The sequence below is a fragment of the Megalobrama amblycephala genome, linkage group LG2 (genome assembly GCF_018812025.1).
Source record: "Megalobrama amblycephala isolate DHTTF-2021 linkage group LG2, ASM1881202v1, whole genome shotgun sequence".
NCBI lineage: Eukaryota > Metazoa > Chordata > Actinopteri > Cypriniformes > Xenocyprididae > Megalobrama > Megalobrama amblycephala.
Window position 1 is genome coordinate 9,587,417 of NC_063045.1, and position 16,531 is coordinate 9,603,947.

Genomic DNA, 16,531 nt, shown 5'->3' on the forward strand with positions numbered 1-16,531 from the left:
TACATTCTTCAAAGACAAGAAAGCATATTATTCATTTACATTTTGTATTGCAATGTCATTCTTTTTTTTTTTAATAATTAAGAAGAATGCACAAAAAAAACATTCTTATTAAATTGTGATTTTATAGTAGTAACAATAAACTATATATATTATAAACTTATATTTTCTCTTCTTCTAGCAATATCAAAGCTTTAAAAACCCTTACGTTGTGCAAAAGTTGGCCTATGGTATTTATGTTTTTATAATGTGCAAAAAAAAAGGACTCAAAGGCATTTTTTCCTCTCTCAAATTTAATTTATTTTAAATTATATGTTACCCTGGCTCAAAGTTTTTTTTTTTTTTTTTTTTTTTTTACTGGTTATTTTGGTTATAATGTTATTTTTGCTATTAAATGCTGTTATAAGGTGTAACTGTGTATTTGCTTTTATATATGTTCAATAAAACAAGAACTAATAAAAAATAGCACAACGGCGAGCGCGTAAACGCCTCAATCCGTTTGGGGGACAGCGCGCGGCCGCGTGCGCAGTCAGCGGAGTCTCGCCCAATCCAGCAGCAGAAGCGCAGGACCGTACGTCACAGCAGAGGACATCAGCAAGTGCGTTCAGTGCTGAAGAGGACACAAGCATCTGAAGGACTAGGCTAGAAAGGACACAGCTTCACTAGGATGCGGCCTTCCGTTTGGGAAGCACCCTCTATTTCTCCCCCAATAACAACCCCCACATATCTCACAACAAGCGGCAAATATAACCATCGATAGAAGCGGCGGATCGGTTTACGTAGCTTCAGAGTGGTATCTGGATTATTTTCGCTTTCAGCCTATGCAGCAAAACGCGTCTGCGCAAGAACAGAAAATAACATTTTTTTGAACGACTGATATTCCACAAAACATCCATTCATTTTCAGAGGGATGAAGTTCTTTATTTTGCACATATCGAGTGTTTTACTCGTGCATGGTAAGACGTAGACTTTTTGTTAAAATGTGTATCTCTCTTCCAATCCGGAATCAGGAGCAGTAATTCATATTATTTCTTAATTATTTACCATATTATTACCCGGTTTCACAGACGAGGCTTCAGTATAGTCCCAGACTAAAATGCATATTTGAGCTGTTTTACTTTTTAAAATATGTTAGACAATGCCATTGTTTTGTCTAAAGATGCACACCATTAATTTTTTTCCAAAGGCACGTTTATGAAAGCTATTTAGGTAACACTTTAGGTTCATTTGTTTACATCAGTTAATGTATTAACTAACATGAACTAACCATGAGCATGTTTGTTTATGTTAAAAATACAGCTGTTCATAATTTGTTCATGTTAGTTCACAGTGCATTAACTAATGTTAACAAATACAACTCTTGATTTTAATAATGTATTATTAAATGTTGAAATTAGCATTAACAAATATTAATAAATGCTAAAGATGTGCAGTATATATATATATATATATATATATATATATATATATATATATATATAAAATAAGTAACAGATCACTTATTATAAATTAAAGAAATAAAACTGTTTTATAGCCTATATTTGATTGCTGTTTTTATCATTATTAGTAAATATCATCTATTGCTTCAGTTATCCAGTTTTAATTAATAGAACGACCTGATGCAGTTTGATTTCTGGACTGGATGATCAGCATAATTTATTATTCTGTTCTGTGATTTATAATTGCTTATTTTTTCTTCAGATGTGTCTGGTGTTGTTACAGACACAGTGTCTGTGATGGAGGGAGATTCCGTCACTCTACACATTAGTGTTAAAAAAACCCAACAAGAGAGAATTAAATGGTATTTTAATGACACCTGTGTAGCTCAAATTAATGGAGATCCCAGTAAGATCTGTGCAGATAATCAAAGCCATGATGATAAAGAGAGATTCAGAGACAGATTGAAGCTGGATCATCAGACTGGATCTCTGACCATCACAAACATCAGAACCACAGACTCTGGACTTTATGAACTGAAGATCATCGACAGCAGCAGCGACAGTGAAGAGACCTTCAGTGTTTCTGTCCGTGGTGAGTTGTGTTTATTATTGATATGTTCATTATACTGTATCTGTGACCATCACAGCTATTCTATACTTGTATTTTAAGTAAATAGGTAACTTCCTTAAAATCAAATTTGCTGTGAAAATGGAATTTGTATAAATATCACACTTTTCTTCATTACACAGAACCAGGGGTGAGGCCAGAAATTGTACAGTATGAAGCGTAGAGTATGAAAACAGCATGCAAAGTACAAAGCAGCACAAAGTTTCTAATAGCAAATAACAAAACAACCTATAAACAATTATGACAAACACAAAGAAATATCAAAGTTCTGTCATGAAACTCTAGATGGCGCAGGCTGAATCTGTGTGTAATCACATGATTCTCTGTAGGGTACAGTTGATTGGTTCCTGTTGTATCAGCAACTAATGAGCTCACTGTTCAACCTTCAAATACTCTGTCAGCATTTGCTGTTTACAGGGATGGGCAACTTCAGTCCTGGAAGGCCTGCAGAGTTTATCTCCACACCTGAACAAGCTAATCAATATCTTCAGGATTAGGAAGCTACAGGCAGGTGCGAAACTACAGGCAGGTGCGGAGTATCAGCGCACTTTCAGAAACCCTCCACCCTCCCCAGCTAAACCTGAATAGATCTGTGTGGCAAGCAAACAGTCTTTATTGACTCCCAAAAATGTAATTTTTTGGGTTTTGAGATTGCTCAAAACTGTGCATGCATTGAACACCTGCATGCGTACAAGTTAAATTAAGTATATTTTCCATGGCTATGCGTTTGACTGTGTACATGTAAAAAACAAAGCATACCTAGGGCTTAAGTCTCTCTCTCTGTCCCAGGTCTGTGCGGCGCTTATATCCTGTCTTTTCGCCAATCACTGGAATTAGAGACAGGTGTTAATTACCGTACATTTGACCTCCTCATCACCATGTGTGCTGGCTGTCTCACAATCACTGTGAGTCAATCACTGTGCCGTTATTATCATGCTACCATGTCCAAACCCTCTGTTTCAATCCCTGTTGCCGACAATGACAGCAGACGGTAAAGAGGTTATCTACCCTGACACAGTGCGCTTAGGCAAGCGAATGGAGTTGGCACAGTTCTAAAAATGAATGGGTATGATATTGGCACCAATAAAGGTAGTGCCTTTGGGACTGCTCAAAGCATGACCACTGCAGAGGTGTAGAAATGTGTTCAGGCTCTGCGTCCATAGATAAGCAAAACAGGTTGAACCAAAGGGTTCAACCTCGGGGGGGAATATACAAGCAAGGAAAATGGTGGTGACATGGGATGCTCTTCTGACAGGTTGGGGGGCTGTCTGGCAAGGCAGAACAGTCAAAGGCTCATGGTGTTCCCCTGGACCATGGAGAACATCAATGTACTGGAGTTGAGAGCAATCTATCTGTCTTTGAGAGATTTGATTCTATTCAGGACAAGCATGTCCTTATATGGACTGACATCTGTGTTGGCAGTGTATTAATCAACCATCAAGAGGAGAACCAGGTCATTGCGCTGCCTCCAGGAAACCAAGAGACTTCTGTTTTGGGTCTGCCCAAGACTCGCCTCACTCAGGGCTGTGTACATAACCAGAGTAGTAAACAGGGCAGCCAATGTCCTCTCCCGAACTGGGCCGAACTTACACACAGAGGTGGTGCATCTTATATGGTCCAAGTTTGGAAGAGCCCACACTGACCTATTTGCATCAGCCGTTGACCATTGCAAGATATGGTTTTAAGGTGGGCTTTGGGGACTGGTTAGGCTTGGGTCTTACAATTCTGCTCTCAGCCGCTAAGCAGAGATGTAAGGAGGGGCATATTCATAGCTAAACTTGGTTTCTTGCAGTAATTTAGGCTTTTTAAAGAATCATTTGATTGATATTGTCATGCTTTTGCCGTGTAGTCGTTAATAAAGACGAGAAATGGTGTAAATTCTCCACACACTGCATTTAAATGAACACACATTTTGATTGGAAACGATTTCATGACGACTGACTTAACACGACACTGTCATTATTTTTACGCCAGCTAGAGGGCGCATGACTTTAAAACGTAAATATAGGTCGTAATAAGGTGCTTGAAATACCACCTACAGGGTAGGGTTTTTTTGGCGGACAGTCTAAAATGTGTTTAAATTGAAAGTCAAGGAAGAGCTCATGACATGATTTTTTACAACATAATTGTTTGACAAAAAAGTTATTATTCAAAAAATCCCATGTAATTATGCAATTTGCTTTGAGTATTATAATTGTACATTTTTAGTATCAATTCACTTTCCCCCAAAAGATCCTCCAGCAGTTGTTGGTTTGTGTTTCAGATGTTCCTGCTGCTGAACTGGAGGAAGTGAAGAGAAAGTCAGTGAAGGAGGGAGAATCTGTCACTTTAGATCCCGGTGTAGTAAAACACCCAAATGATGTGATGATGTGGTATTTTAATGATACTTGCATCGCTGAAATCACTGGAGATCTCAGTAAGATCTGCACGGATGATCAGTGTGAACACGCTGATGGACGATTCAGAAACAGACTGAAGGTGAATCATCAGACTGGATCTCTGACCATCACAAACACCAGAACCACAGATGCCGGACTTTATAAACTGGAGATAAACAGCAGCAGCAGCAGCATCAGTCGTCGCCATAGCAGCAGCATCAGCATCAGCAGCTTTAAGAGCTTCAGTGTTGCCGTCATTGGTTGAGTATATAATTTTATTCAATTAAATTTTAATGTTTCAGTGTAAACTGTTTGAAGGAAAAAAAAGGAGCTTTGACTCATTAACATTTTGACAGTATTCAGTTTTCTGGTGACCTCTGCTTATTCCATGCTTTTTAATTGCTGTTCTTAAAAAAAACATCTATCAGTTCAATCAATATCATACAACTGATGATCAAAGAAGAAAGGGGTAAATATCAGTTTAAAATATCAGTAAAGTTGATTATCATTTGATGTCTAGTGATTATGTATGTCTGTGTTTACCGTTACAGAATCAGGTCAGTCTGTAGCAGTAATATGTGCTGGCGTTGGGGTTCTTCTGCTGGTTTCTGCAGCTGTAAATCACACCGCTGGTGTGATTAACTGTCACCATAATAAAGCTAAAAAAGCAGGACAGAATGCAAGTATCACATACATACAGCTGAGTTATACACAATTATATAATCAGGTTTTAAACTAATTCACATGTATGAAATAAAACAATATGGGCCAGATTTACTAACAGCTTGAAAAACCTCTCTTGGCTTTGAAAAAATGAATGTCAGGAATTACTAATAACACGCAGTGAGACATTAGCGAAGAATTTCCTTATTGCTTATGCATTTGTAGGCATTTCCCTTTCAAACATTGTAGGCGAGTATTGAAATAAAGCATGCAAGGTGATTTACTAAAGTTTGCCGTTGTCAATTTACTAGGATTTGTGGTTTTATTTAAAGGTGCCCTAGAATTAAAAATTGAATTTATATTGGCATAGTTAAATAACAAGAGTTCAGTACATGGAAATGACATACAGTGAGTCTCAAACACCATTGTTTCCCCCTTCTTATATAAATCTCATTTGTTTAAAAGACCTCCAAAGAACAGGCGAATCTCAACATAACACCGACTGTTACGTAACAGTCGGGGTGTACGCCCCCAATATTTGCATATGCCAGCCCATGTTCCCAACATTATGAAAGGCATTAGACAAGGGCAGAACGTCTGGAGCAGCACACAGCTGAATCATCAGACTAGGTAAGCAAGCAAGAACAATAGCAAAAAATGGCAGATGGAGCAATAATTACTGACATGATCCATGATATTTTTAGTGATATTTGTAAATTGTCTATCTAAATGTTTCGTTAGCATGTTGTTAATGTACTGTTAAATGTGGTTAAAGTTACCATTGTTTCTTACTGTATTCACGGAGACAAGAGCCGTCGTTATTTTCATTTTCAACACTTGCAGTCTGTATAATGTATAAACACAACTTCATTCTTTATAAATCTCTCCAACAGTGTAGCATTAGCCGTTAGCCACGGATCATAGCCTCAAACTCATTCAGAATCAATGTAAACATCCAAATAAATACCATACTCACATAATCCGACGCATGCATGACGAACACTTTGTAAAGATCCATTTGAGGGTTATATGAGCTGTGTAAACTTTGTTTATGCACTGTTTAAGGCAAGCGTGAGCTCCGTGGGCGGAGAGCACGAGAATTAAAGGGGCCGCGCAGCATAAATCGGCTCATATTTAATGATGCCCCAAAATAGGCAGTTAAAAAAATTAATGAAAAAAAAATCTATGGGGTATTTTGAGCTGAAACTTCACAGACACATTCAGGGGACACCTTAGACTTATATTACATCTTGTAAAAAAAACGTTCAATGGCACCTTCCCAAAATACCCCAAACCCCAAATAAGTGTAACGGAGAGGCGCGCTAGTAAGAGCTGTGAATGTAAACCTCATTCCCCTGTCCTCAAGAGGTGTGCTAGAAACTGTGGTCTTTAGCGTCCTTGTTAGCGTGCCCGCCTCCCATGCCGAAGACACCGGTTTGAGTCCCGCTCGATGCGGGTCGAGTAGGACTGATTACATTTGGTGCCGTGACCCGGATGGGAGTGAGGTTTAGGGGGGTGAATGTAATGGAGGCAAGCTAATAAGAGATGTGAATGTAAACCTCATTCTCCTGTCCTCAAGAGGCGTGCAGACTGCAGCCCTTTTTAGCGTTCCCGCCTCCCATGTCTTAACCCATTTTCTCTTGACATGCTGGAGCTGGGAGATAAATTTTACCCTTCGTATTCATTAATTTTTAATGCCAGATGAAGACGTTACTCAAATGTTGTTTCTCAAGCCATGTTATTTTTTATTTGATGCTGATGGTAAATTGCCCACATCTGATTATCATCAGCTCTGCTTGTTTGCGACCCTACACTAATTTACAATGCTCTTGGGGGATTTTGTCTGTCATTATGGAAATTCTGTACTGCATCTGTTCTTTAATTTGCTCATTGTCTGTTGATCAGTCACCAGACGAGCTCAATAAAACCACTTGCACATAAATCCGCATCTTTGCCTGCATTTGACCTGTTTAGTAAATCTGGCCCTATGTTTGCAATATATGTTTCACAAATGCAAGAAGATGTAGTGTGCACACAAAGTTTTGAATGCTTTAAATTTATAAAGTGGTTGTTGAATCTGTATGTCATCGCATTTGTATACATGCGTGATGCAATATAGTTATAAGACTGAATATTCATCCAAAGAAACGTCCAATATATAAGACATTGTGTTATCTTTTTTTTTTTTGGAATAGAAAACCATCAGTCTTGTTTATTTCATTTATCTTCTGTGAATCTGTGTTTTCTTACAGGAGGATGATGTTGAATACTCGTGCACTAATAAGGCTGAGATTTCAGTGTTGACTGTTGCCAATGAATCGCCCCCTTATCCGGCTGAGGCTGCCAGAGCGACATCACCTTTTTTAGCTATTTAAATAAATGAAAGCATGTCGCCAAAATCTATTTTTGAAAGAAGCACATTGTCAGCAATAGAACAGTGAATGCTTAATGTTTTGTATTAATGTGTATTAATGATGTTAAAAGATTTTCTTTTTTTTTTGTAGCAGTTTAGTACCTCCTTCCTTATGGCCAAGAAGTGTATTTTATTACTCTCACACAGTGTCATACTGCAATATGCAAGCATGCAAATTATGTGCACAAATATGCAAATAAACAATATAAATCAACTCTGCACTACTGATAAATCTGCTGGAAAAGGATCATGTCATGGATTTAGCCTGCATTCCATCGGCACCAGGTCCTTCAGCTCCACCCACCAGAATATGAACCTGTCACACCCTCATCCAGCACCCATCAGAAGCACACAGCACACACTCAACTGTTGTCTGGTCTTGTCAGTCTCTGCAAAAGAATGTACCTACTTGACTACCTGTGATTACTTACCTACTTCGTCTTCCTCCATCCATCGATCCTTTAGACTGTTCATCATCTGTCTGCTCATCTAACCATCCTGCAAAGAAACAAAGGCTCCTCAGTTAAGTGCTACTGCTCATCGAAATCCTTATGTTCATCACTTGCCTGTTTGATGATCCTGCACAATCTAATCTATCTGTGAATAAAGACCTGTTAACTTCATCTCCATGTCTCACCTCCTGTTTTATGACAACATTATGTTGCATGTGTAACTGCCAGGCTTTTTTAAATAGGTCATGTGATTCTATTTTATTCATTATTTTTAGTTGTTTGGGTGTGATAGAATAGGTTAACATGCTTTAAATGATGTTCAAGAAAACATAATTTTTCTTATATTCCCAGTCTGTTTTAAAGGGATAGTTCACCCAAAAATTAAGATGGTCATAATTTACTCACCCTCAAGTTGTTCTATCTAAACCCGTATGCGTTTCTTCTGTTGAACACAAAATAAGATATTTTGAAGAATGTTGGTAACCAGACAGCTGATGGAAGCCATTGACTTCCATAGTAGGAAAATATGTTGCTAATGAAAGCTGTTGGAGTGGAACGAGGCCGCTGGAATGATCGCTAATGACAGACAGGTGTGACACACGGCTCGAGAGCAGCAGAACTTTTATTACACTGCAGATGACCACTTATTCATGCATATTATATCATATTAAATACATTTTGTGTGTTGAAAGTTGTTAAAATGCTACTCCATGTGTTCGCTCAGCGATTACTATGAGACACTTGTTGCACACTGCAGTAAGCTAGATAGATATTATCTAAGGTGGACACCCAATTTAATATATAATATTCAGCCTACCATATGAATCTAACCATATCATGTCAACAAATGGAAAAGTCAGCCAGTTGTTTATTATCATGTTCATTATTGTGCCTTTCGCCCCAACAGAAGGGGCGCTTTTTACCCCAAATATCACTGAAAATCATTAACAAGACATTTGTCTCAAAATATATTCTATAATTTTAGTGATTCTCATTTGCTACACAGCAAAAACTCCAGTGTTAAAATAATTTGAACACTGAAGCAGTGTTAAAGTTAATGAGATAATAAAGTGTTTAATTGAGTGATTGACCATTATTGAAGACACCTGATGTTAACAAGCAGAATCACCAAAGGAGAAAATCACAATTTAAAGTCACCACCATGGAGATCAGGTGATTTAGTTGATCTTGTGCTGTAGAATCACAGTGCTGCTGTAATCAATAATGTAAATCTAACTCAGAGATTGGGCTCTAAATGAGTTCAGTGATTCAGATCAAATAATGATTATGTGAAAATATAACCAACACCACCTGACCATCTTTTCTGTTTGCTTGTATAATATTAAAAAGTCAAAGGTCAAGAGCTCAACTAAAGTAAACACTGGTTACCATGATGGTGACTTAAATTGTGATTTTCTCCTTTGGTGATTCTGCTTGTTATCATCAGGTGTCTTCAATAATGCTCAATCATCACTCAATTAATCACTTAATCATCTCATTAACTTTAACACCGCTTCAGTGTTCATTTAACACTCTTATTTTAACACTTCAACAATCTCGAGTATCTCACATATACTCCCAGAAGAGTTCATTTAATACGGGAGATTTTGTTTTGTGTATAAACCCCAGAGTCTGTGTTTCTGGTGTTGTTGATGGTCAGAGATCCAGTTTGATCCAGCTTCAGTCTGTCTCTGAATCTCCCATCAGCACTATCATTGTGAAACATGCTCTTATTGTTCTGTCTGTTGATTTTAGCTTCAGGAATTATTTTAGTCTGATGATAAAAAAATATTAGAGGAAAACTGAATGATACAAATAATAAACAACAAAATTATGTGCATGTGGACAATTGATCATAAAAACAGAATTGAAGCCATAAAATACTTACCAGACAGACTCCACCAGCAAAAAACAGAAGAAAATAAATCCCTAAAAAAAATTTCAGCAATTCGTCAACATTATAATAACCAGTCCTGCCGTTCTTGAAAACAATGAATGTGTTGTCGGTCTGTTGTAAAGTGATTTCAGTCCGTGTGAATAATCTCCTCCAGTAGCGTCTCCCTTCAGAGACTGTTTGACAGAAAAAAAGAGAACAATGTGAATTCTTTCCAAATTATTTACACTTTAACATTTTCTATTAGTGAAACCATCATGAATCTCTAGGCCAGGGATTAAAACACACACAGACACACACTCATGTTTGTTTTTGTGAAATGTGGGGACATGGGTAATGTCCTCATAAATCACCCTCTCCTTGTAATACCTATGTCATACCCATGTCATTATACACATTTGTGTCCTGATATTTCACAAAAACATGCTCACACACACACACAACAAAGATTTATGAACTGAACTGAGTGTGTCAGATATGAGACATACAGTTAGTGGGTCCCCAGGAAATAACATGAAGCTACTGCTTTATAATGTCTATGAAGGCAAAAATGAGTCATGGAGGAGGTGCTGATCTATAAACTTACAGAAGAAACCATCACAGAGCGAACAGTGCTGCATTTTAATATCATAACAAGGTCAAAAGGGGGAGCTAAAGAAGCGTCATCTGCATCAGGAGAGACTCAAGAGAATATTTGATGGAGAATATACTAATAGAATTAAGAGGGGATATTTGATCACCAACAAATTTACCAAACTACCATTCGAACAGAATTCATGAAATATACATCGTCATCTTAAAGCATCAAAAAAAAAAGTATAATTTGCAATTTTATATGTTGCGTGCAAATACTTTTAATTGTTTGTGGAGAGCAGAAAACCACTGAATTTGGAAATTAATTTAACAATGGAAATACTTGATCAGGCCAAACATTTGTGGATCATGGTGTTCAGTCATATATAGTCGTGATGAGAGATAAAGATCAAATGAAGCACTGAGTAAAGTTCACACAGTTATTTTTGTGTTCGTGACTGTGCTACGTTGTTTTTCTTCTCAGGTTCTCAAGTTCTCTATTCTAGTGGTCAACATATTCTTAGAACTGTTTAACAGCATATTTTCAACAGAAACACACGCAGCCATAAGGAGATTAATGTTTGTCACATTTTAAAAGACATTTCTTTTCATGTAATAGTTGTATCTAAGTCATATGTAGGCCTATTTTATATTTCTTTTGTCACAGTGTTGTATTATTGTACCTCTGGTATTTTCTAAAAATGTCTGCTAAATAAATAAATAAAAAGACTTTTTTGTATTTATTTTTGAAGCTGATAGATCATAGGCCTCATTGATCTCAGCCTCACTGATTTAAGGATAAAGTTCATCTCTGTGTAAAAGAAAGCCTGTAATACTCAAAATAGTTTCTTTGTGTACATGAACGCGTGCGTGTGCACGGATGCATGAGTATGCACGAATCCACACATGCACAGGTCCGAGGCATTTATTTTGCTCACCCACATGTATATATGTGAACATGATCATGATGAACACTAATTGTTTCACTGTTTTTTGAATCCCCCATGTAATTCCTTATTTCCAGGAGCTCATTGCTTCTACCTGTAATTAAACTGCTAACAGTGATTGTAAATTTAAATTGCCTAAATTATTACGCTATTAGCTAACTGCATTCTCTAAATTGTAATGTTGACATGCATTCTCTGTAAAGCTGTTTTGAAACGATATGTATCGTGAAAAGCGCTATACAATTAAATGTGAACTGAAATGTGAATTGAATTCATTTTCAATGGGCGATCTTTTCTGACCAATATAAGCTCAGATCATTGAGGTCTATGGTCAATCAGTTTCAAAAATAAATATAAAACCTGTCCTAATTTAAAGAAAACAAGTTGATAAAAAGATTGAATCCAGTATTTGGTGATCATAGCGTAACAATTGATTTAAAAGCTTTTTTTGTAGGCCGGTCATTTTTGACTGGGAACACAAGTGTGATTTTATGCCTTTTTGTAATAAAGAAAAAACAAAATAAAAAACATTTCAAAAGAAATTTCCTGCTTAAACATTAAAGCACACTAGAGTGATAAACAGTGCAACATTTTTACATTTATTTTTGTAAAATTGACAAAATTATCCACAAAATGCTTTTTTCACTCAAAAACTGAGGTACATAAGCTCAGATCAATGAGGCCTATGATCGATCCGCTATTTAGTGATAATGTAGCATATGAGAGATTTATAAGCAATTTTTTTGTAGGCCAGTCATTTTTGACCAGGAACATCACAAGTGTTACAATGCGGAAAAAACCCACAAAAAATGACAAAAATTCTCAAAATTTTTTTGGGAAGTTGTTAGACCCTGGGTGAGTAAAGTCAGGAAATTTTAGTCCAATGCGATAATTAACTAGCATTTTCGGGTACGGGAAAATCCTCTCCAGGTCAAAATGACCCAATCACAACATGAGGGTTAAGTAACTGATTTGAAGATACAAAAAAAAAAAAAAAAAAAAAAAAAACTTTTAGTCCCATGTAACCAGACATAATCTTTTGGAATCTGTTTATTTACAAGAAACATCCAAACAAACTGATTCACTACAACAAATCTGATTTTCCAGCAATACATACGAGAGAACTGAGAGCGTTTGTTTACGTCTGATCGAAGTGAAGTAGTACAACATAATGATAAAACAATGATTGGTTTGCTGTATCTTGTTATCCTCATCTTCTGATTCTTTCACATGATCCCTACAACAAGACTTATCTTACAATAATACAATGGAATACTTAAAAAAAAAAAAAAAAAAAAAAAAAAAAAAACTATTTATTTCTGTTTTTTTTTTTACAGAATATAGTATACATTATTTTTTTGTAATATATATGCAGCACATTTTAAGAACATCTCCACCTTCCTGAGTATCTGATTAATCAGAGTTTGATGCTGCTGTTTGCTCGCTTCTCTTCTCTTGAAGACTTCTGGATCTGATGTCATAAACCAGCACAGCAACAGTAGCCACGCCCACCAGAGCAGAGAGAGCCAATCGGATCACGGCTTCGGTAAAACCACAGTAGCAGATGCAGTCTTGTTGTGAGAGAAGAAATTAACAACATTAGAAAACAGAAATATGATTTATGAATAATATATATAGTGACTTTGTTGTACCTGAACATGTGTGACAGAGGTGAGTGATGTCCAGATGTTGAGTCTGGTTGCTGATGGGATTGTTCAGCACACAGCTGTAGGTGTTTTTATCCTGATATTCCACCTCCAGAGGTAGAGAGAGACTGATGCTGAGATCAGACACACTGATGCTGGACAATAAACTGTTTCCTTTGTACCAGGAGAGAGTCACATGTCTCACATTCACAGCTGAACACACCAATGAACAATTTGATGATGATGATGATGAAGAACAGTCTCTGCTGATGACAGGAACAGGGAGACGAGCTGAAAATATGGTTAATAATTCAAAATTCAGTAAATAAGAGCTTCAATATTGTCAGATATTTGCAATGGTCATATTTAAAATAGAGTTTATGACAAAAGTACACAAATTACTCACCATAGACAGTAATACTGAATTTGTTTAATTGAGTCCCTTTGTTCATGCTGGTGACTTTATATTCTCCAGAGTCTGTGGTTCTGATGTTCATGATGGTCAGAGATCCAGTCTGATGATCCAGCTTCAGTTTGTCTCTAAACATCTCATGAACACCATCATTAATTAACATGATCTGATTCTCCTCTCTCTCAATTGCAGCTATGAGCACGTCTTTAATTCCAAACTTCAGCATTATTATATCATCTCTCTGTATTCCAGTAAAATCAATATTTAGAGTGACTGGATCTCCCTCCATCACAGACACAGACTCAGTACCAAACACTCCTGAAAAACAGACAGAGACAGAAACCAAAGGAAAGTCAGTTCACTCTGTTCATCTTCACAGCATCTCTGTTTAGCTGTTTTAAGCACATAAGTCTCAAACCTGACTGTATCTACAGTAACAAACTCTGGAGTTTAAGTAGATTTGGTACTATTTTAAATGAGCAAAAGAAAGAACATCTCAGTGAGCACAAAATGACACAATATATCTCAGATTAGCTGAATCTGCAGTATATCTATAAATAGGACATCTTAGCTCGGCAGAGATGCTTTTAAAGGTGATAAAAAGGATCTTTTCGTCAACTGAGAAACCAAAGACTGTTACTGAGTTTTTTAAATGAGCGCATGCGTAAGAACAACCCCCCTCCTTTCGAGGGAACACCTCCCAAAACTCGTGCACGAGTGTTTACCACCGGCATTCGCTGTATCGTGTTAGTGGATTCATTATGTCGGACTCACCGCAGGTAACTCATAATCTGCAGTTGTTACTCCTGTCTCCTGACAAAAACATTGCATGCGGCGCCTGTGGAGTGTGGAAAGTTACTGGAGCGCGCAGCCATGTTCGTCTCTCACAAGGAACGTCACGGCAGTGATTGACAAGCCAGAGGGCCAATCGTTTACACGATGATCGCGTAAACGATTGGCTGATGTTTTTAAGGCCCTACCTCATGCACAGATGATGTATATTAATTTTATTCCTTTCAGTGCACCTAATAAATAGTCTTTTATCAGTTAGTAAAGACAGTTTCAAGTAATATTGCAAAAATGTATAAAACAAAACATCCTCTTTAGCACCTTTAAGTGATGATAAAACAAACTCATTGAAACTATACATTACAAACTTTGACCGATCTGTGAGCAACATTTATCAATTATTTATGACATATTTATTTATGATGATGATGATGATGATGAAGAACAGTCTCTGCTGATGACAGGAACAGGCAGACGAGCTGAAAATATGGTTAATAATTCAAAATTCAGCAAATAAGAGCTTCAATATTGTCAGATATTTGCAATGGTCATATTTAAAATGGAATTTATGACAAAAGTACACAAATTAATCTGTATGTCATCATCTATCATTTCATAATATTTACAATGTTAAAAGGTGATTACATATAAATCAAACAGATCTACTAACTGTTTACTCACCATAGACAGTAAAACTGAATTTGTTTAATTGAGTCCCTTTGTTCATGCTGGTGACTTTATATTCTCCAGAGTCTGTGTTTCTGGTGTTCATGATGGTCAGAGATCCAGTCTGATGATCCAGCTTCAGTTTGTCTCTAAACATCTCATGAACACCATCATCAATTAACATGACCTGATTCTCCTCTCTCTTCATTTCAGCTATGAGCACGTCTTTAAGTCCAAACTTCAGCATTATTATATCATCTCTCTGTATTCCAGTAAAATCAATATTTAGAGTGACTGGATCTCCCTCCATCACAGACACAGACTCAGTCCCAAACACTCCTGAAAAACAGACAGAGACAGAAACCAAAGGAAAGTCAGTTCACTCTGTTCATCTTCACAGCATCTCTGTTTAGCTGTTTTAAGCACATAAGTCTCAAACCTGACTGTACTACAGTAACAAACTCTGGAGTTTAAGTAGATTTGGTACTATTTTAAATGAGCAAAAGAAAGAACATCTCAGTGAGCACAAAATGACACATATCTCAGATTAGCTGAATCTGCAGTATTTCTATAAATAGGACATCTTAGATCAACAGAGATGCTTTTAAGTGATGATAAAACAAACTCATTGAAACTATACATTACAAACTTTGACCGATCTGTGAGCTACACATACTTGGGTAAAGTTGGTTTTATATTCGCACATTCGGACTTCTGATAAATTCCAACTTTCCAATAAATGTGCAATAAATTAATGTTTGCAAATTTTAAGCAGCGACATGATATTGACACGATTGTCAACTTACATTTTTCACAGTCGATCAAAATAGGCAAGTATTGTTTTAATGGCATATTTACTTGTGAATGTCCACTGAATGTCCAATGTAGTGTGATTAACAAGGCTATTGAATATGGATGTCCGAATGTGCGAATATAAAACCAACTTTACCCAAGTAGCAAACATTTATCAATTATTTATGACATTAAAGGCGCATCTTAATCATCCCATTGATTTGGTAAACGGTATTTAATCTGCACTAAAACCAAAATAACTGAAAGCATGAAAACACATTTATAACTTACCGACCAGACGCCAAGAGCACATACAGAAGACAATCGAGAGAAACATTATTTATCTATTTTCAGCAAAGCCGAAAAGTTTTAAGAACAACTTCAGTTTTGACAAGGCAACAATAAATACAACATTAACGTTGTAATAATAACAGGTAGATCCCTACTTTCTTCAGAAAACACTGACTTTTAATGACGGCAGAGAGTCTGAACCTAAAGTCTCTGCTAGAAGAACTCTTTACAGCCAATCATCATTATGAGGCGTTGAGACCTGCACAGACAGACACAGGATGAGCTGCGCCTCTGCTGGCCTCACGAACACTTCTTTTCTTTCCAAAATTGAGCTCGGTCGAGGAGTAGGCCACTTGGGATGAGACACATCACACATGTGAAGTGTACATTTATTCGAAATGTTCATGTGGAAGAGCAAAGTATATCAGTTCAAACATTCAAAGAAGCAAAAGTGATTATTGAGAAAGTTTCCACTAGTTCCACATTTCAGCTTTTGAAGGCCTAAAAATATCACAGTGCAGTTAAAACAGGATATGGTTCCATATTCAGCC

At 36.8% G+C, this 16,531-nt stretch overlaps 2 protein-coding genes across 2 annotated transcripts; one reads left to right on the forward strand and one right to left on the reverse strand.

Moving 5' to 3' along the window:
* Window positions 1-491: 491 nt before the first annotated feature.
* LOC125263492 lies at window positions 492-8,141 on the forward strand. The gene is made up of 5 exons (XM_048182488.1): window positions 492-953; window positions 1,699-2,028; window positions 4,328-4,702; window positions 4,994-5,121; window positions 7,358-8,141. The coding sequence occupies exons 1-5, from the start codon at window positions 908-910 to the stop codon at window positions 7,478-7,480; spliced, it is 1,002 nt and encodes a 333-aa protein (XP_048038445.1). The 5' UTR covers window positions 492-907; the 3' UTR covers window positions 7,481-8,141.
* A 4,572-nt stretch (window positions 8,142-12,713) lies between these two features.
* Window positions 12,714-16,402, reverse strand: LOC125263494 (natural killer cell receptor 2B4-like). The gene is made up of 4 exons (XM_048182490.1): window positions 15,981-16,402; window positions 13,437-13,760; window positions 13,037-13,321; window positions 12,714-12,955 (listed from the first exon to the last, which is right to left on the reverse strand). Exons 1-4 carry the CDS (start codon window positions 16,024-16,026, stop codon window positions 12,798-12,800), a joined length of 813 nt encoding a protein of 270 aa, XP_048038447.1. The 5' UTR covers window positions 16,027-16,402; the 3' UTR covers window positions 12,714-12,797.
* Window positions 16,403-16,531: the final 129 nt, after the last annotated feature.

Excerpts from the sequence above, each read along its gene's own strand:
- LOC125263492 (XM_048182488.1), top strand. The coding sequence starts at position 908 with ATGAAGTTCTTTATTTTGCACATATCGAGTGTTTTACTCGTGCATG. Across the intron at positions 2,029-4,327 it reads CTTCAGTGTTTCTGTCCGTG|ATGTTCCTGCTGCTGAACTG; the intron begins GTGAGTTGTGTT and ends TTTGTGTTTCAG. Across the intron at positions 5,122-7,357 it reads CTAAAAAAGCAGGACAGAAT|GAGGATGATGTTGAATACTC; the intron begins GCAAGTATCACA and ends GTTTTCTTACAG.
- LOC125263494 (XM_048182490.1), bottom strand. The coding sequence starts at position 16,026 with ATGTTTCTCTCGATTGTCTTCTGTATGTGCTCTTGGCGTCTGGTCG. Across the intron at positions 13,761-15,980 it reads GTGCTCTTGGCGTCTGGTCG|GAGTGTTTGGTACTGAGTCT; the intron begins GTAAGTTATAAA and ends TCTGTTTTTCAG. Across the intron at positions 13,322-13,436 it reads ATTCAGTATTACTGTCTATG|CTCGTCTCCCTGTTCCTGTC; the intron begins GTGAGTAATTTG and ends CCATATTTTCAG.